Source organism: Ammodytes marinus (assembly GCF_949987685.1).
Source record: "Ammodytes marinus genome assembly, chromosome: 15".
NCBI classification, from domain to species: domain Eukaryota; kingdom Metazoa; phylum Chordata; class Actinopteri; order Uranoscopiformes; family Ammodytidae; genus Ammodytes; species Ammodytes marinus.
Window position 1 is genome coordinate 8,014,276 of NC_137219.1, and position 20,528 is coordinate 8,034,803.

General features: G+C 43.0%; 1 protein-coding gene across 1 annotated transcript in view; it reads right to left on the reverse strand.

Moving 5' to 3' along the window:
* Positions 1–11,456, reverse strand: part of grin3ba (glutamate receptor, ionotropic, N-methyl-D-aspartate 3Ba) — a gene marked incomplete at both ends in the record, with an annotated part of 72,139 nt that extends 60,683 nt beyond the window's left edge. The window contains one exon of the mRNA XM_080042974.1: positions 10,914–11,456. Coding sequence (XP_079899100.1) covers positions 10,914–11,456 — 543 coding nt within the window. The remainder of the gene's footprint in view (positions 1–10,913) is intronic.
* Positions 11,457–20,528: the final 9,072 nt, after the last annotated feature.

The window sequence follows — 20,528 nt, forward strand, 5'->3', positions numbered from 1 at the left end:
GTGTGTGTCTCCTTGCAGACAGCTTTCCCTCGGTGGGGCAGGTGCTGTTGTAGCCCATCCATATGGGCTCTAAATCATCCCGCTTCTCTTGCCAACTCCCAACATAAATATCCTGGAAGGAACACAGAAGTTACCTTGGGGTTTACCATCTTTCAATCCCCTGTCTTGCGCTTTCGCCCGCCCCTCAAATAACTTCATCTCTGACAGCTTTTTTGCTCCCTGTCACCTGCGGGTCCCCATTTTTTCACTTCATTTTTTTTAATCTCTTTCTAGCTTGCTCACTTTTCTTTGCTGTCTATTTCTCGGTTCTGAGTCTTAAATTTGTTTGCCCTCTCTCAACCTCTCAAAATCCTTTCGCTCTGTCTAACCCATATGCCGTTCTGTTTGTCTTTTTTTGTTGCCTATACCTTTCATTCTTTTACATTTAATTCCCCCATCCCAATTTTTCTGGATGTTTATCTTACTTTCTTTTTTTACACCTTCACACCCCCCCGCGGGTGTTTGGCTAACCTGTCGCTTTGGTCGTTCGCTCAGCCGTGTCCCACAGCCATCTGCGAGCATCTGTTTAATCTCACCAAGGCACACGTCTCTCCCTCACCTTCTCCCCCTTCACCTGTCTCGCTGCCTGTCTCCCTCTCCCCGTCTGCTTGTCTTTCACCCGTGTGACCCTACGGGAGCTTCTGAAGGGGCCCATGCGTGTGTGTCGTCTCACAGTCTGCCCTTATCACTTACGCCCACCTGGCCTACATTTACCGTTCTCTGCCTTTAGTTGTCACCTAGTTTAACGCAAATACACACAATCTCTGGTGGATTTCTGCATGCACAAATCAACCAAATGCCAAACAGTTGATAGCATTTAGGGAGAGACGGAAGCGCATTTTAGAGAGATGAGTAAAGTTTGAAAGTGTATGTCTTTTCATCTCTGTGTGTTTTGAATAAGTCTAATCTATACTGTGCAAGCATCAGACAGTGCATGTGTATATACTGTATGTGTAGGTATGTGCACCTGTGGGAATTCCCTTATCTGCATTCATGGGCGTGCACATTTAGGTCTGTGGGTGTTTTTTTCTTCCAATCACAGATAGCTGGAAGTTATCACTCTCTAATCCCCTGATGAACCCAAGCAGTTTAGATAAAACTGCCTCCATCTAACTCCTCGGTTAGAGGAAGGCTCAGGCGGGCCTCTCTGTCATCACTCTCTGAATCCCCCTCCCATCCGTCAACTCCTTTTACCGTTGCTGCAACCCTCTATCAATCCCTCGCTCTGTTGATCCCTTCTCCACTCCTCTTTCCACACCCCATTCCTAACTTTCTTTTCTGCAGATTTCTCCCTTTCTCCCTTTCTTCTCCCTCCTTCCTGTGATCCCTATACTGTCAGGTTGACCCCATTTATTCCTCCATCCGTCCATCTCTTTACTGATTCTTTCATTTCTTTGTGATTACTCTCTCTCTCCTCATTGCATGCCAACTGATTCCTTCCTTTCCTTTTTGCCCTCCTTCCCTCGTTCCTCACCTAATTTCTCTTCAATATGGCATATAAACTGCCTATACCAAGTACGGGTACTAACTGTTGGCAGTGGAAAAAGCTAGACTTAGGGTGACCGTGCCCTGCTGTGTAACCGAACCCAAGCGAACTGTTCTGCTCAGTGGGAAACCAGAAAATCATAAATCGATTCCTCCGTTTCTTTTCTCCTTCTCTCCTCCGTCCATCCCCTCCCACCACATGCTTCTCTTTCCTCCTTCATCATTCTCTCCTACATAATGTCACTGACATCTTCCTCAATCCTTTGCTTGTTTCATATAGCTGTTGCCTTTTCCTAGTGACTTCACTCCCTACTTGATTCTGTATTTTTCCACACCCAGTAGTCCCCTCTTTTCTCCCTCCAAACCCCTTTCCATCACTCCCCACTGCTTTATATAATCCCTCCTTTTTCTCTCAATCTCTTTTTCCGTCACTATGCAGCCGATTTCTTCCCTTCCTTCCTTGATTGATACCTTCTTCCACCCATTTTTCAATGATCCCTCCATTCCTTGTTCTCCAACTCTCCCTGCATTTCATTTCAAATCGCATACTCTTACTTTTTTTTGTATTCTTCATACTAAGGCTGATCATAAAAAGTATGTAGTTAGCATGCAGTAGGCCTACAATTGGGACATATTTTTACTCATGTATTTCGTCATAACATCGCGCCTTGAACTTGCCTCTTGCTTATACAGTATATCCGTCTCATCGCTGGTTGTCTTCCGGTGAACAATGGATTGTGGGTGAGAATCGCCAAAAAAAGCATGCTGAGTTCCACACTAAAAATACCGACATGACGTAGTAGGGCATCTGGGTATTTTTAAGCATGTTGCATCTGACCATAAGTATTGGGAGATCCTAAATATTTTTCTACCATACTAAATAGCAGGAATGTATGTTTATTGGAACACAGGGCCAGTTTTCCTTCCCCCCACTTGATCCCACCATTCAGCATTTCCCTACCAACTGAATCCCTCTTCTTTCCCTGATCCCTCTTTCTTTGATCCCTACATACCCCCACAATCCCTCTATTAACTCTACATAATGACAACCACGTCTTTTACTTTCCCTGACACATTCACAAAACCTATAACCGTCTATTCCGCCTATAACCATCACCACTCTGCTTCATTTACTTTACTTATTTATTTATTCTAACTCTGTGGAGAATATATATTAGTGGTTGGGTTGTTACTGGAAACATTTGCTTCACCAGAGGCCAAAACAAAAGCCCAAGACACAAAGCCAAACATTGGAACTCTGGCTCCCAACGCCATAGCGAGCGGCTCAAACAGTGCTTTTGGTAATACACACTCCGCCGTTTCTCCTCTGCTCAATTAATCTGGCTCAGTCAAGACTCTGCCGAACTGTCATCATAGCCCTAATAAAGAAAAAGCTCAGAGCTGTTTGCATTAAGTGGCCTGCTTGTCACAGACTTGTCACTTTGCCTGCGGCTCCCGGCTTGGCACAAGTTTTTGTTCCTCATTCCCCCTCGTTTATTCCACTGTTGGTCGGGGCACAAATCCCCTCAACATCTCAAAGAAAAACACTAAAGGCAGCATGGCCATGTAAAGCCTCATTAGGCTTAATAACCTTCAGTTAGCACTGAACACACACTGTATGCGCGTTTGTGTGTGTGTGTGTGTGTGTGTGTGTGTGTTTCTGCGTGTGTAAATCACATATATGCCGGTATACATTTATGTGTGGTGTGAGCATGTGCTGCTCTGTAAATGTGTAAGTGTGTGTGTGTGTGTGTGTGTGTGTGTCTGTGTGTGTGTGTGTGTGTGTGTGTGTGTGTGTGTGTGTGTGTGTGTGTGTGTGTGTGTGTGTGTGTGTGTGTGTGTGTGTGTGTGTGTGTGTGTGTGTGTGTGTGTGTGTGTGTGTGTGTGTGTGTGCCTTTTTTAGAACGTGTCTGTCCTCTGAGAGCAGGGGCTAGCTTAGAGCCACAATGCGTCGTATTCAGCAGGGTCCCTGGATTAAAATGTAATTTCATTCAAAGTCGCAAATTGGGTTTTTTACTGTACTAATCTTCATTTTACTAAGCAGAATGAGGTATGTCATTAAAGAAAGAGGTGACTTATTGAAAGAATGGGGGGATGGATAGATTGCAGAGGGGAAAAGTAGTTCTCCCCCCGCTAGGACGATAAAGGTTATTCCAAATCATAAACAGTAAAAACTTAAAGGTACAACGAGTAAGTCGGCACGTTGGCGACACCTTTGAACAAAAGCGGTAGTATTTTTACGACGCCAGCTGTCGTGAAGCTGTTTTCTAGCTCGTGCAGGGCCTCAAGATTCAAATAATCAGGAAGCAATATAGTGCGTGTCCGTGTGTTGAAAGTGTGAGGGCACCGGACTCTTTTCGGCTCGGTGAGAGTGGTTAGTGACACAGCATCAACTACACCTGACCTGATTGCAATGAGTTGATCCATTGTCACCTCTCACGGAGCTGAACGAGTATGTGTCCCCACACAAAGCGAATGAACGAGAGACGGCAGTTAGTTATGGATCACGATGAGGTAATGTGTTTATGTTGTTGTAAATAATGACTATTTCAGATGAATAATGGTCATCTGATGATGCTGGTGAGGCAAAGTAAACTTTGTTTTAGTAGGCTACCGCTCATTCATTTAGGAGTAAACACTGCAGTCTAGGTTCGCTGCGTGAAATTGTGTATACGTTGCTTGGCAACGCCCTCCCGCCCGCCTATCACTCTCCCTTTGAGCTTTTCTTCATTGCATTTTATTTTTTTTTCTTTGATGGTTCAGCCCCGTTATCAGTCATTATGACGACAAATAACTGTCTCAAACAAGGCTCCCGCTCCCCTTCTAGGATGACCAGATCGCATTTCCATTACTTTTCACACGTCCCGCAAATTGAGACGTTGTCCCGCATTGTTATTGAAAGTGAGCCCCCCTTTTTAAATGCGTGTTTTATAATCTGGCATTTATCCGATAGCTGTCAGGAGACAGCAGTCTCCGTTTGTCTGTGTGTGTGTTTGTCTGTGTGTGTGTATCGGGCTGCTGGGCTCAGTGGCTCTGTGAAGGTGCTGCCTGCAGTGCTTCAACGTTCACTTTCCTGTTACTTCAAAATAAAAGCCAACTCACGTTTGTCAAGTGAAATGCTAATGTGAAGCCAGTGAAATGCTTTTAATGTGAAGCCGCAGCCTTAATGCTCTATTTGTTTAACAGTAGCTAACTTAACTGCTGCACGCTGATCTAAAGATAGTGTTTTTTTAATTTAGAAAGCCGTGTCTCTGGCATTACCGGTGGTGACACGAGTTTATTTTGCTAAAAAAACGGCACTTTGTCCCGCATTGTCCCGCACAAACGTAGTCTTTGTCCCACATCTGGTGAATTGGGATCTGGTCTCCCGCTCCCCTTCCCTCACCTGGAGTGATAGGCTTTTCAATTCACGTTCCTGCGCCACACTGAAATCTGCGACCAATACGGATATGTGACCATAGAGCATGCACGCGTGAACCGAAAATCGGACTGGGTGTACGACCAGATCAAATGCAGTAATAAAAACTATATAAAAACGTCTTTCTTTGCACTGATGGTCTCGTTTGCTGTTAAAGGTAATTTATGATTATCAGAGGAAAAATTAGGCTGTTTAAAAGATATTTAAATGTTACTCGTTGCCGCTTTAATGAATAATACAACACGTGCCTGGATTTGAGGGGAGCATTGAAGTGAATATATTTTAGGGAAAGGGGATAATAAATGACAATGGCATTTGCCGTTCAGGCATTCAACTAATGTTTTGATTCAGAGGAGCCAAAGTAAAAAGTGTTAAGGGTTGGAGCAACAGGATCCAAGACAATACACCTTTTATAATGAGTATATTTGGAAAGTATTCCTCTCTTTTGTAAGACATATCATAATATAACTTTCACATAATGCTAATTGAACTGCAAAGAGGAAATCAGAATTAGGCCCATGCACATTGTGCTTTCTGGATACATTTCCATTATATTAAGTGCAACTGGGGATGGAGTGACAGTAACTGAGCTCAACCAACACAGCGTCTTCCACTGTGAAGTGTGACAAATAATGAATTCCGAGCCCCACCACCCCTCTGCACCCAATCACGTTCAGGAATCAGCAGAAAAACCATTTCCTACAGCTCTCCCTGCTAATACATTTCCGGGAATAGAAATCATGATCCACAAAAATAATTTATCTGATATTATCTTCATCCAATCTGGAATTGTTTGATGAGATGAGCGCATTAAAAAAAGGGCTGGCCACATAAAAAAATGGACTGAGTTGGCAGAAGATGTTCTTTTTCAATTAACCATGTTGGCAATTGCACAACTGAATCATTTTATTCTATGATGACTATGCTTTTTTATCACCAACACACACTAGCATACTGGTAGACTACCAATTTAAAAAAACCCATCTTTTGGATTTTGTCACTTAAAGGTGGAGTCAGCGATTATGGAGAATGCATGCTTGCTGTCAAAATCACTTTTTGTCAAAATCAGTGAATTTCTCCTCACGATCCAATACCTGTCCGTACTGTGTGCACTGAAAAAAATCTGGTGTTCATACACAGCCTAGGCTCTGTAAATTGGCATGTTGCTAGCTACGATGGTTGTTTACATTGTTTACATTCCAGTTTACAGAGCCTAGGCTGTGTATCAACATCAGACTTTCTTTCAGTGCACACAAAATATGGACAGGTAGTGGATCATGAGGAGATATTCATGGATTTTGACAGAAAATTGATTTTGACTACAGGCATCAGCCTCCAACTTTAAACAGCAAACATCCTCAATTGAACTTCTTACCCTCCTTCCATGAAAAGCTACTGATCACCTGCCCAAAATGCACATTACGGCCCTGATGGGAATTACAAGCCCATTTCCTTTTATTTTTTTTTATCCCTCCCCTTCCCTCCTCTCTGTCCCTTCTTCCTTTCTCCTCTCCTCCACTCCCCATCGTCCCCTGCCATAGATGGACAGGAGAGATTTACAGTTGGGGGTCACACAGTGGTTGTAATTAGCTTAAGTAGGTTGGGAGGAATAAGCACTTCCTTTGCCGAGACGCATCACAGAGTCCCACAGCTCTCTGTCTGACTAAGCAGAGGGAAGGGGAGAAACAACCAACCTCTGTATACCTTTTCTGTCCCACTGTCTGTATGTCTGTCTGTCTGTCTTTCTGCCTGTGTCCTTTTGTATCACTTACACTTTCCCAGTATTGCAACAGGGGAATATATTTGACAATAGAGGATTTTGTGAGATGACTTATGGGAGAAATGTACCCCGTCAAGTGCACAATGATGCTATGATCCTTTTCAGCAGTGGTTTTAGGTATTCTGAAAGGTAGTGTGGAAAAACATCTGTCATCGCCAACCCTCAAAGAAATGTCACGGCACACCTCTCGACGCCCCCATCGCGGCTCTGCCAAGTTCAGTTCTTTGTTTTTGTTCGGATGAAATTTCAAATGGATAGATTTTGTCAAAAATGAGCTTACAGTAATGTTTTTTTTTTTTTAAAACAGCGCCAAATACAAATGAAGGGCTCATTTTCCTCATGGACATGTTCTTTGACCTTGAAGAAGTCTGTGATGGCAACACCCTGAATAAGTCACCCTTTTTTCTTTCTCCTTTTTTTTTTGTGGTATTTTCTAAAAGTTGTGTCGAATTGACTTGACAGTTGGAAGGTAGCAAAGCAAGTGTCACTCTCTCCGTGTTTGTGTGTGTGTGTGTGTGTATGTGTTTGTGTGTGTGTGTATTTGTGTGTGTGTGTCTATCTCTCTCTGATGTCCAGGGGAGGGATCGTTTCGACCACAAAAAAAGATGGGCTCAATTCCCAGTACCCTGCAGAAAAAAATCTCTACAATTTCAAAAACTCATGGGGGGAAGACTCGCTTTCCAAGAGAAACGAAAAAAAAGAAGAAAAACCCTTTTTTCTTTTTGGATCAATCTGTGACGGATCCGGCAAATTTTTTGGCAGGCGTTTTTTGTTTTGTCTCTGCATTTCTCCGGCCCTCCCTCGCCCTCTCAAGAACACTTCTCCTCTCCCTGATGCTAACATGTAAATAGCATTTCGAATTAGAATGACAATCTTCAGTTTTTTCTGTTGTGAGTGCTATCAGCAGAGAAACCTGTGTACGATTCCCTTGTGTTTGCCTAGGGTAACAATTTGTCTCCCTGTTTTTTTTTATTATTATTTTATTATTATTCTTCCGGACAATTACACATAATACATAATTTTCTCATTGCATATTCATACATATTACTTTGTGTTATCGTCCGAAGGGAAGCAGGAGAAGCCAAAGGCTAAACCAAGACCAACCATCACTGTCCCCCTCTCTCTCTCTCTCTCTCTCTCTCTCTCTCTCTCTCTCTCTCTCTCTCTCTCTCTCTCTCTCTCTCTCTCTGTTTAAGAGCCTGTCCCACGTCCTATACCTGCCTCCTTGTTTTGTTCTATTTCCCTACAATGCTAGATGTCAATGGAGTGTTAGAGGAAGAGAATGCATTACCGTTTTTCACATGGCCATACACTGATATTTATATTTGTTTGTTTTAGGGCTGTGCCTCATACTTTTGCATTGTGTTTGATAAAGCAGTTTTTTTTTTTTTTTTGCGATAAACCGATCAATTGTTGACTGTAAAATGCCCCTCGCCAGGATGGGTCCTTAAATTGCTTCCAATCAGAAACACATTGAATTGACAATGATATAAATGGAGAAAAAGCAGCAAATGACTTCATATTGGATGGACACAGTCTGCCAATTTTGCTTAGTAAATGACCACACAATTCATTTTCTGCTTATTTAGTAATGATTTCAGCACTATATAACAAATATGTGTGGTATTTTAAATAATGCATGACATTTAAAAAAAATAAAAAATATTTTTTGTATTATATGTTAGGTTCTAAATGGCTCCTTTTTTCCTCACTTCATTCTCCTTAAGATGCATGGCTCCTTCTCTGGTCAAACATTGTATTCAGTGCCGTACCGTGACGTGAATGTAACCAGGGATTCCTGTGTTTGATTAATTCTGAGTTTCTGTCTCAGGGACATATTTGTCTCTTAGCTATTACTCCTCCATTGTGTTTCCCTTCCCTTCCCTTCCGCCTCTTGAAAAACAAACACATGTTGCTGCAGACAGATATGGAGAGCACACAGCACCTCCTGTGAATCAAAAAGGAGACTAGACTGACACTGATAAAAAAGATTTCATGAATTTAATATACTGCCGGAGCACCTTCCTCGTAGCATAAACACAGAGGCTGAACAAAAACAGGTATATGGAAAATGCTGCTTGATATTTTTCCTTAAAATACTGGCAGGCTGACACGGAGAGACAAAGAGGAACAGAGGGATGGTAGCTTCTCTTTTGCCCACTGACTGCTTGGCAGAGCTCTGTGGAGACTAAAAAGGCCTCCCACAGCTCCCGAAAACCCTTTACCTCCTTCCAGACTCACACCTCCTTTTCCATTTCTCCCCTCATCTCCCCTCTCTCTCTCCTTCTCCCCCTCTCTCTCTCTCTCCCTGCTTATCTATTAGCATTGCCGACACATTCGTCAAGTGGTCTGACTTCTTGTTCATGCGATCTTCATTGAAATCGAATAAGCAATCCATTGTTGACTAAGAGACGCGGACAACGAAGCTTTCAGACTTAAACTATAGATTCCCCTTCACACACACACACACACACACACACACACACACACACACACACACACACACACACACACACACACACACACACACACACACACACACACACACACACACACAAAATGCCCTGAGACCAGGTTGCACACACACACACACTCACACTCCTCCCTCTTTCTCTCAACCCTTATCTCCCTAATACTTTCTAGTTCAGACTCTGCCTGACGTGTGTCTCTCAGTTGAATCTGTGAGAAAGTTGAAAGTCCTCTTCATGTGCACCTGCCTTTCTCTGTTGTGTGTCCTTTGGCACCTAGTGCAAGAGTGTGTGTGTGTGTGTGTGTGCGTGTGTGTGTGTGTGTGTGTGTGTGCGTGTGTGTGTGTGTGTGTGTGTGTGTGTGTGTGTGCGTGTGGCGTATGCATGCGTGTGTGTGTGTGTGTGTGTGTGTGTGTGTGTGTGTGCGTGTGCATGTGCATGTGCATGTGCGTGTGCGTGTGCGTGTGTGTGCGCGTGTGTGTGTGTGTGTGTGTGTGTGAGGGGATTCAGTTGGCTGCTCACTTGGATTGAGCCGGATATGACTGAAACTGGATTGACTGACTGGCAAGGAGCTTGACTGCTGCTTGGAATACTAACACGACACACGCTCGCACCCACGCGTATTGCCTATACCTACAAAATTGTATCTAAAATGGAACCTATACACTTAGCAGCATTCACACATAAACAAACATATGTGATCAGATCACATACAAATAGTAGGAGTCGCAGGAGGCACAGCATCCATCCACCAGCACTTTAACCCTTTTGAATGATTCGCTCTGAAAGGTGCCAAAACACAGCTGTCTTCAAGCATATATATGCGCACACGCCCATTCAGCCAACCAGACACAAATACACACTCACTCATACACAGTCAGACTCCGTCAAAAACACAAACGCACACGCGCGCACACACACACACACACACACACACACACACACACACACACACACACACACACACACACACACACACACACACACACACACACACACACAAACACACACACAAAAGAGGAGAGCTTTAAGAGGGTAAAAAAAACACATTTCACTTTAAACCACCGCTGCTGGAGGGCTTGAGGGTTCAATCCAATACCAAAGCAGAGCTACCAGATATTAAACATGCATGTGAAGGGCCTAGAGGTTCACCAGCAAAGCTCAGCCGAGATCAATGTGAACATCAGACTCTGCTTGAGGAAGACATTTAGTGTCGAAACTTAAGAATCTGACACTCCAAAGGGAGCTTTTTAGAACCAGTTTTCCAATTTTAAATCTTTTTTCTATAAGTCCCTAATGAATCTTACTTATAGTATTTATTTTAATATTGCTCTTGATAATACATTGCCTTACTATCCCTGTTACAATAACCTTTCCTTAAAATATTCCTTTGCCTTTAGCCAGGCTTACCAACCTGGCAGGTAAGAAGTTTTGCACACCAGCTCAGACACTAAAATCCTAGCCACGGGCTAATGGGTCAGTCAGAGGTTCATTCGTGGGCATCAACCCCTCTGATAAAGGTCCAAATGGAAATATGCTTGGCCGTGGGCTGCTGCTGATTGAAGTGCAAGGTGCAGAATCATACATAAATGAAATGAAAGCACCCAAATCAACCTAAGTGTTTAATATATTCTTTTAACGATACTACACAGGTGTCACTGGTGCATTTAGGGACTGACGCACAGAACCGCAGAATCAATACACACATTTATCCATTTTATACCTTCGTCACAAGCGGTTCCGTGTCCTCCAGGATGGAGATGAAGGGGATTTCCAGGAAAGACGAGAGGAACTCCACCTGGATCAGCTCTTCCCTTGAGCGGGGGAAGGCGAGCACGGCGGACACCCCCCGCACCACCAGGTCCTGACAGGCGCACCGGGACAGCGACTCCGGGTCCCCTCCTGCGGGGGACCGGGCGACCATCTCCAGGCTCAGGTTGTAGGGCAGCAGGGGGGGTGTTTGGGAGGTCGTGGTTGTGGAGGTGGAGGAGAAGTCTGCTGCCGCTGCCCCTCCGCTCTGGTGCCGGAGGCTAGCCAGGGCGCGGTTGAGCGCGTTTTGTATCCGTGCCGGCTGGCGGGTCGGCAAGAGCGCACCGAGGCGCACCGTGTGTCCTATCCGGGCGAGGATGTGGCAAGGCTGGGTAGGGAAACAAGACTCCGGGGAGCAGGGGAACGCGGTTAGTAAAAGAAGCAGCGAGAGAAGCGAGAGGAGATGAGGTCTCCCGGGGGCGAGGCAGTAGGTCCAGAGTCCAGGGAGAGACACCATGCTGCAGCTCCGACACACAACACAGGAGGACTGGGGTCTGCTCGGCGGGAGATGGCATAGCTCCCCTCTTTTCTCCCGGCTGCACCGCTTTTCCCTCGGACTTGATGCTTCTTCTATTATGTTTTCCCCCCTACCTTCTTTTTCTGCTTTGTTGACGCACGCTGTCGACCGGTGATTTGTCGGCGTTTTGACGTTTCGCCGTTTCACCTCCTCAAAGTTTGTGTGTCAACAGTAAAAAGAAGAAGCGCTGGTGGTGTTGGAGGAGAGGAGAGATGAGCGCTCGCAGCTTAGAGCGGTCGCCCCGCTTCTGTCAGTCTCTCTGCTGGAGGAGGGCACACCAGCTGTGAAGTGTGTGTGTGTGTGTGTGTGTGTGTGTGTGTGTGTGTGTGTGTGTGTGTGTGTGTGTGTGTGTGTGTGTGTGTGTCCATTCGCCTGCCTGCTGGCCAATAATCTAACCTCTCACGGAGCCTATGCTGCTTGTTGTTGAATTTTAATGAAAGTCCCGGATAGAATTTGAACTTAATGTTTAAATTCCGAATCGAAACCACAAGCAATCGAAGAGGTTTCCCATCTTAATTGTTAATGTGTCTTAGGTGCACCAACCAGATTAGAAATTAACTTTGGGGATCAGAGTCTATACTATTTCTGCATTTTACTGACAAAACTTGCTTAAATGAAATATTACCCTTACACCTTGCCCTATATGGCGTTCAGAAAACGTTGTTAAACACACATTTGAGCTAAATTGCATTCATTTAGAAAAATATCGATTTTTTTTTTAAAGAGGGGAGAATTGGATGCTTTTTCTGAAATTGGATTCCGTTATAAATGGCGGGTCATTTGTATTGTGAGGTATTAGGTCACTTTTTAAGCGCCATTTTTCAGCACTGGCTGCAAATGTCCCTGCCAGGTTGGCCAACACAAACCTAATAGCTTGCTGAAATCTTAATTTTCATCCGAGATTTATCCCCTGCTTTCGCAAGTATAGTGGAACATTATCCGCAGTGTAACCACATCTTTTCAGCACCACGGACAGCGCCAGTGCCATAAAAAGAGATCTACTCTTTATGCTAATTTGGACTCATGCGAGGGACAGCACTCAGTCCTCTCTCTCCCTTCATTCATTCTGCCCTCACTTCCCTTTCCCCCTGATCTAATTTGTCATCCTTGGGAGCAGACCACATCCGGTGAATCTACGTCAATCAAGTGAACTATGGCCAATGTTTTGGTTCTAGTGTTTTTTTTTCGAATAATGTTCCTTGACACCACTGAACGCTTAAAATGTTCAAATGTTTGCCTCTGTCTATTTTTCTGCCTCAGATTTTCTTTCTCTCTCCCTCCCTCTCTGCGGGTTTGGCACGGGCGTGATGCTGCGAGGCCAAGTCAGTGTGAGGTCTGACATGAAAAGGTTTCTCTGGCGTTACAGCAGATAGAGGTATCACTGGCTCTCTCTGTGTCTCCCCCACACACACACACACACACACACACACACGCACACGCACACGCACACGCACGCACACAAGCACACAAGCACACACACACACACACACACACACATCACATCACATCCCGGGGATCAACAAGTCATTTCACAGCCTGCTGCGTGACCTTGCGTGATACCGGTGCGATTCACTGACAGGTCTGATACAGTTGGTCAGAAAGTGTTTTCTCCTTCTCCTCATGCTCCACTTGCTCCATGTATAGAGAAAGAATATGAAAACCAACACAGTGGGCTTTGTTCTGCTGCCGAAACCATCAGCATTAAACTTGCATGGATGTTCACACACCCACCGTATACATACCTGTTAAGGTTAGGCAGGTTAAGAGTAAAAACTAATCATTTCCAAATATGTTTCTCTCTGTTTTTGTTGTGAAATGTAATAATTGTCAAGTTCATCATAAGGTGCCTTGAACACAATGAAATGATGTAAAAGTTATATCAACAAAGACCAGAAATTACCCATGATCACATGCTGGTGGAACAGTTTTTCTTCTTACCTTATAATCATGTGGCATTTTCGCCTTTAATAGATAGATGAAAGCTGCGAGGCTGACTGAAAATATGGGGAGAAAGAGAGGGGAATGACTTGCAGCAGGGTCATCAACTGAAATGGAACTGGTGACATAGCAAGCATCTTATTTTATGTCACATTCATTTGAGTTCAGATTTCTAGGTGTTATTATTTGGATTGTATATTCTGATAACTATATGAAACCTGTGCTTGCAAGAATGTTTTAATACCATTATCTCATGATGAGTAGTTCATTGTCTCAATAAAAGAAAGCTAATGTTCTTATTATAATGTCGAAACAAAAGCTTCTTTCCTCATACTAATATTGTATTATACAATTTCTCCATATTGGGATCTGGTTGGAAAACAAAGCTCGTTTTCTCATGATGATGAAACAATTTCACATAGGCTACAATATTATTTGAGTTTTCCATAATAATCTTGTGATCTCAAGAAAAGGGACCTGTTGATATCTCGTGATAACAGGGTTAATTAATCCATTATCACGAGATAATGGCATTAAAAATGAATCACAAGCGTAGCAGTTCTTGGCTCACATAGTACATCACTTTCAGTGCAGTGGATTATACTGTGAATGTAATTTTTTATAGCGGAGATTCAGTATTATACACCTAGTACAACACAAGATACAATGAAAAGAAATGGGGTAAAATGCAAGTCCACGTGTAACCAAGCCTGTGTCAACAAATGCCAGGAAGCCAATGTGTTATCTACGTTCAGGGTTGCCATTTGAAACTTGTTACATTTTGCTTGCTTCTTTTTAGAAGATACAAAAAATCAGGAATGTCTCTGGTTGTTTTATATGGAATGCAGATCTTTAAAAACCAACTAGAAACATTCTTGATTCAACAATGTGTAGACATCGACAGACACATACTGTAAAAAAAAAAAACATTTTTGATGTGAAAAAGCGTTTATTGGTTTGGAGAAAAATGTCACATTGTGGGAAAGAAAACATCACTCCAGACTTATCTATCCCATCTTAATTAACTGGGCGTTTAAAAAGAATGCATTTTCCCCTGTGTAAGTGAAAAATCAATAAGAACAATGTTCTTGTTTGGATAGCATTCACTATTTAGATCATAAAATGTTTGAATGGCTGAAATCCAATTACTCCCTGGGGCAAGATACCAACACAACCCCCCCCTACCCCCCTCAATACTGGGTTTGTTTATGAACAATTATTCGGTCCATTCTAAAATCGTCCTCAAACACCTTGCATTTTATTCAGTAAATATATAAAGTTCTTAAAGGGGGCATCCTCCCCCATTGCCGCTAACATGGAGACACATGCCATTCTAAATATACAGGAGCCTGTATACAATATGTACCAATAAATACAATGAGTATATAAGAAGGCAGTCCAAATCGAATCTACCATGAGATTGAAAATAATTAATTGGGAATACATCATATGCATTGTTAAGTATACCCACAACTCTAAAGGGCTAAGTGGCTATATGACGAATTTAAGCATTGGGAGCACTGGGAATAGATATTGCAGTAGGCGCACAACATAACTGAAAGAACAGTGCACCCAGATGTCATTTTGTATTTTTGGGCAAGGTGACTTGTTTTCCACTTGTTGCTCTCCTGTATGCTCAAGCTGAGCTCAAGAATAGAATGATTGTGTTATTATATTTCAGCAGCATAATACATTCCAGGAGGACAATGCTTATTAAGGGTCCCGAGTGTGATGGCAGAACCCCCCTTCGGTGCCCATTCATTGCACTGGGAGCACTATGACGTGGGGAAATGCCCTTAGTTTGTCCCCAAAGGTTGTATACAGGTCTCCCACCAGCACACACACAGTATCTGTATTACTTGTTTCCTATTAACGGAGTCTCCCCCCAATGGGTGTATTTGTTTTGATTATGTACATTGTGAGGGATTAATATGGAGAATAGGATTAAGCCTTGCATCAGAAACCCAATTAAAGGAGTCCTTCATCTTTGCTAGCAGGGGGGCTCTGTTATTCTTTCACTGTTTGAGAACCCCACTTCCAGTCCACTCATCACCTCCATGCCCCTGTGTGTTCTTTATTTCTTCTCTTGGCATTTTCCAATCTGCACACATCCTCTCTTCATCCGATTCCTTTTTTTTTTCGTTTTCCGACCCAACTCAACCTATGTCGCCCTGCCTGCACCTTCATCCCTTTTTCCCTCTGATCTTTTCCTCTCTCTCTTTCTCTCGCTTCCCCAATCTCCTTTTTCCCATTTTGTGTCTCTTTGAGGTAGACAGGAGATTTGCTACTTGCCCCCCAAACACACATCCCACACCATTAAAAACCACACACCAATGATTCATTCCCCTAACCCAAAACCCTGTAATTACACTGGTAAAAGACTGCTGGAGAACATAGTGGTTCAGCTGAGGGGTGAGCCAACAACAGCTGCCAATTTGAGTAAGGGTGAGTGCTGCTGCTCTATGGGGGGGGGAAGTGTGTGTGTGTGTGTGTGCGTGTGTGTGTGCGTGTGCGTGTGCGTGTGCGTGTGTGTGTGCGTGTGCGTAAATGTTATCCTAAGTAATCTGGTAGAACAAACCCAGGTATAGGCACTGATGTCTGCTGGAATGCCATGGGAGGGCCGTGAGTTAGTATTCCTGGCACAGCACTAAAGGAACTAATATCACCTTTTAGCACAATCCTCTCTTAACAAGGAGCCAGACAGAGAGATGGCCAGAGGAAAAAAGGACAGAGAGAAAGGAGGAGAAGAGGGGAAGAAAAGACGCATAAAGAAAAGACAAATAATCAGGTGGAGCAAAAACTGGAAAGGGTTGTAGGGAGCAGGAGAAGGTACGAGAGAGGGAGTGAGGAGCAAGTGGGAATGTTTGAGGAAGATGTGGTGTTGGCGGGCGTGCGCTGTGTGTGTGTCTTTAAGAGTTGAAACAAATTAACGACATGAGTTCGTTCCCTCTCAATTCCTTTCACCCTCCGCTCCCCCTGATGTACAAAGACACTGGTCTGTGGAGAGAGACTTATCTGAAAGCAACAGCAGCACCCTGCATTTGTATGAGACTTCGTGTGCCAGTATGTGTGCCTGTGTGGTTTTTCAAGTGGTGTGCGTACTGTGTGTGTGTGTGTGTGTGTGTGTTTGTGTGTGTGTGTGCGTGTGTGTGTGTGTGTGTGTGTGTGTGCATGGGCACTGTGTATGGTAACATTCTAGGTGGCACACAATGTGAGGCCTCTCTTTGTGTTTGTGTGTGTTCCATTTTGTGCCAAGACTTCCTTGTTTTGTTTAACAGTCACTGCCCATGTCGCACTGAGCTGGCACACATATTTAAAGAAACTCACTCCTTTCTTGTGTTGTAAGATTTTTTTGGAAAGAAAATGTAATTCGTATTTCAGCTGTGTATGTTATTTTCACGTCTCTATGGCAATGCCAGTCAGTCTGCCTGCCTCGTTGCTTGGTCCACAGCTTTGGACTGAAATATCTCAACAGCCATTGGATGGATTGTCATGCAATGTTGTACAGTCACTCATGGTCCCCAGAGGAAACTGCATAATACTTAAATGATCAACTTTTACTTTTAACGCTATTGGCAGGTCACTTTTATCAGGCCAGTACAATTTGTCAACATAACCTACATCAACTAGATGGATAAGCGCACATTTTGGTAAAAAAAACTTTCATTGTTCCTAGATTGTGTATCCTAAAGTTCAACATTTACCAGTTGTGCACGTCCCCCCTAAGGTTAACATTTGTGGTTTAAAATGAAATAGTTCGGGGGCGCCTTTAGCTCAGTCGGTAAGGCCTCCCCCTCCCGGGCCGGGCCCAGCAGCAGACCCGGGTTCGATTCCCACCCGCGGTCGTTCTCTGCATGTCACTCCCCTCTCTGCCCCATTTCACCTCTGTCTCTCTGCACTGTCAATAAAGCATTACAAAAAATGCCAAAAAAAAAAAATCTTAAAATGAAATAGTTCACAGTAGGGTTGCAAAATTCCGGGAATTTTCAAAGTTGGAAACTTTCCATGGGAATTAACGGGAATTTATGGGAATTAACGGGAATTTTGGGAATTAACGGGAATAAACGGGAATTTACTAAATTTAATGCAACCCAATGCACTAACTTCTCCTAACTATGTTATTTCAGTCCAGGCAAACATTCTAGACTGTAAAAATAATTTTTTTCAACTAAGTTTTTATATATTTATGAACATTTCATTTCAAATCAGATTTTTTTTTAAGTTTATTGAGACACCCAACTTGATATCATATAAGAACAGGTTTACAGAGGCTTAAACTGTGATTTTAAATATAGTTGGCGACAATATATTTTAGCATAATCTTGACTAAAACAACCAGATTTCATGCAAGTAGACTTGGCAAATTGCACATAGCACACATCCTACTGCAGGGGTACTGAGGCCACGCCCCTTACATGCACTGTCTATTCCTCCATCACATGGGGGGCATTTGACTGTATTTATTGAATGGGTGGGGTCAGACAGATGAGTAATATTTTACTCAACATTTATATTTTTTCAGTGAAATTATTGATTGTTCATAAAATAATCAAAACTTGATAAAGTTTACTAAAAATGTAGTTAATTCCTATAATTTCCAATTTTGAATATTCCCAAAATTCCCGAGCGGAAGTTCCCGTGGAAACTTTCCGGTAATTTACCGGAAACTTTCCACCCCTTTGCAACCCTATAGTTCACAGTATAGCCCTCCACCCTCACACTGTTCATTACGTGTCTGTTCTCGCCATTGGACTTCATAATTTTTCGGTAATTGCCTCCATTGGCCAGACTCCTGTCTGCCTATTTCATCCTATTCAGCAGTTTGTATAGGTGTTGATTTAATATGGATATTAAAATGTTCCCCTTCTGAAGAATTTTTATAACTTTTATGATGAATTAAACAAGGGCCACCATCAGGCAGGATTTTCATTAATACCATACTTTGGTTAATTGACCAAATTAAATAATTTATATCTGCCTGACTATTATCATTTGCTTCAGCCTCAGCTTGTACGTTGTCTTAGGAGTTAATTAGCAAGTGTTTTGACACTGAAAAGGTGAACATGGTAAATGTCCGGCTAAACAATAGCATGTGTTAGTATTGTCATTGTGAGCATGTTAGCATGCTGACATTAACATGTGGTTCAAGCTACAGTGTCAAAGAGTTGCATGGCTGTATCTGCCTCTCTTTCAGTATTTTAATATTTTGTTTTTTTGTCACATGGAGGACAATGTTTGCAAATAATTTAAGTGGGATTTACACTTGCCTCAACCAAAGCCAAGTCTTAACCCATAAAATGTGAAGGGCAACCTTGTCTGGACCCCTTTGAGAGTCCCCCACAATCTGAAGATTGGTGATAAAACAACACTTGGTATTGCCCCATGCAATTTAATTTCAAACACAGGGGTTGACACAAAATCCAGACACACAGTTTGAGCAAGGTATAAGTTAAAGTGTACATAGCCCCAAAGTCACAAATTATCCTTAAGTGCCTTGTATTATGTGCAATATATCTCTCAGTCCTTAAACCCCCTAAGTGTTTCTGATGTGTCAGCTTACTTTAATGATTTTTGGATAGCTTAAAAATCATACGGATAAACTGGGGTGTCAGGGATGCTGAGAGTATAAGACTGACTTTGCTTAATTTGCTGTTTTCATTACACCTGCAGGATAAAAAAGATTTTGAGACAGTTTTGAACCCTGGGACACTTCAACTCTCCACTGACAATTATGATGACACAGAAATGCTCTTTAGTGATAAATTATTCCACACGAAAAGCTTCAAACAATTGAATAACACTATCAAATATTCAAAGTACAGTTGGCCGAAGTGGCATTTCGGTGTTCACATCGCTTGAGGATTGTACAACACTTTAACACCGACCACTGTGTGACTCAGTTCCAATCAGTTCTCTTTTTTTTAACCTGTCATACCGTAGATAACTTTTAAAGCTTGGTGTCCTTGAAAGGACCTTGGGCCCTCAGAAACAGAAGAAAACACGTTTGACAGAGGGAAGATTAAATAGAAGAAACATACACTATGTTGATATTCTAATGCTTAACGGATTGCCGTCACTGTCTCTACACACATATCACTCTTACCCTAGGCAAGCCTGATGCGTTGTCATCTACAAAAGGCAGCACATTTTCATAACAAAAACATCATCAACAACCAGTCTCATTAGCATCCCCCTACTGCAGCAAGAGAAGAAAATGATCTTGGGCGCTCCTGTGATACACACACACACAAGTGGTTCCATTTTCATGAATGATTTCACAAACCCATTAAAAACCCCAAAAACCGCCAAGGTAAGTTTTGGGAGGAATTCATTGTTGCTGTTGCATGAATAGACTTTACAGGGAAGGCATGGTGACAAATGGCAGCATAGGTAGTAAATTCGGTGAAGGACCATCTGCGGTTGGGGAGCTGCATTGATTAGGCCAAATCGTCTCCAAAAAGTGATGTAGGCAAAACTTTGCTTTTCCCCCATCCGCCTCCCTGAAAAGAACATGCACCTGTCTCCTGTATGTGAGTGGGTGTGTGTGTCTCTGTATGTGTTTCAACACAGTGAAGCGCGCTGTAAAAACATCCAACCTGAGCATCTGTGTTTGCAAGAGAACAGATAGGAAGAAGCAGGTTCTTATCTTTCTGCGAGTGTGTAGGCATACCAATGTGTGCTCAAGTCGGTGTTTGACGGTGTGCGTGTTCGCGGCATCACCTCCCTATGAGACGTTGTGGGTCCGTGCAGCAGGTGACTGAGGTGAAGTTTTTAATCAGGACCTCTGGCAATGTTTCACTTAATATATGCTTATGGAAGAAGGAATATAAAGTCAATGCCCAGGTGGGTATTGCGTACTTGCACGTGTGGACATGACTGATTAATTAATGTGCATATAATACTATTCTGTGATTAACGTTTTCTGAGACTGATTGTGTGTGTGTGTGTGTGTGTGTGTGTGTGTGTGTGTGTGTGTGTGTGTGTGTGTGTGTGTGTGTGTGTGTGTGTGTGTGTGTGCGTGTGTGCGTGTGTGCGTGTGTGTGTGTGTGTGTGTGTGTGCATGTGTGGGGGTTT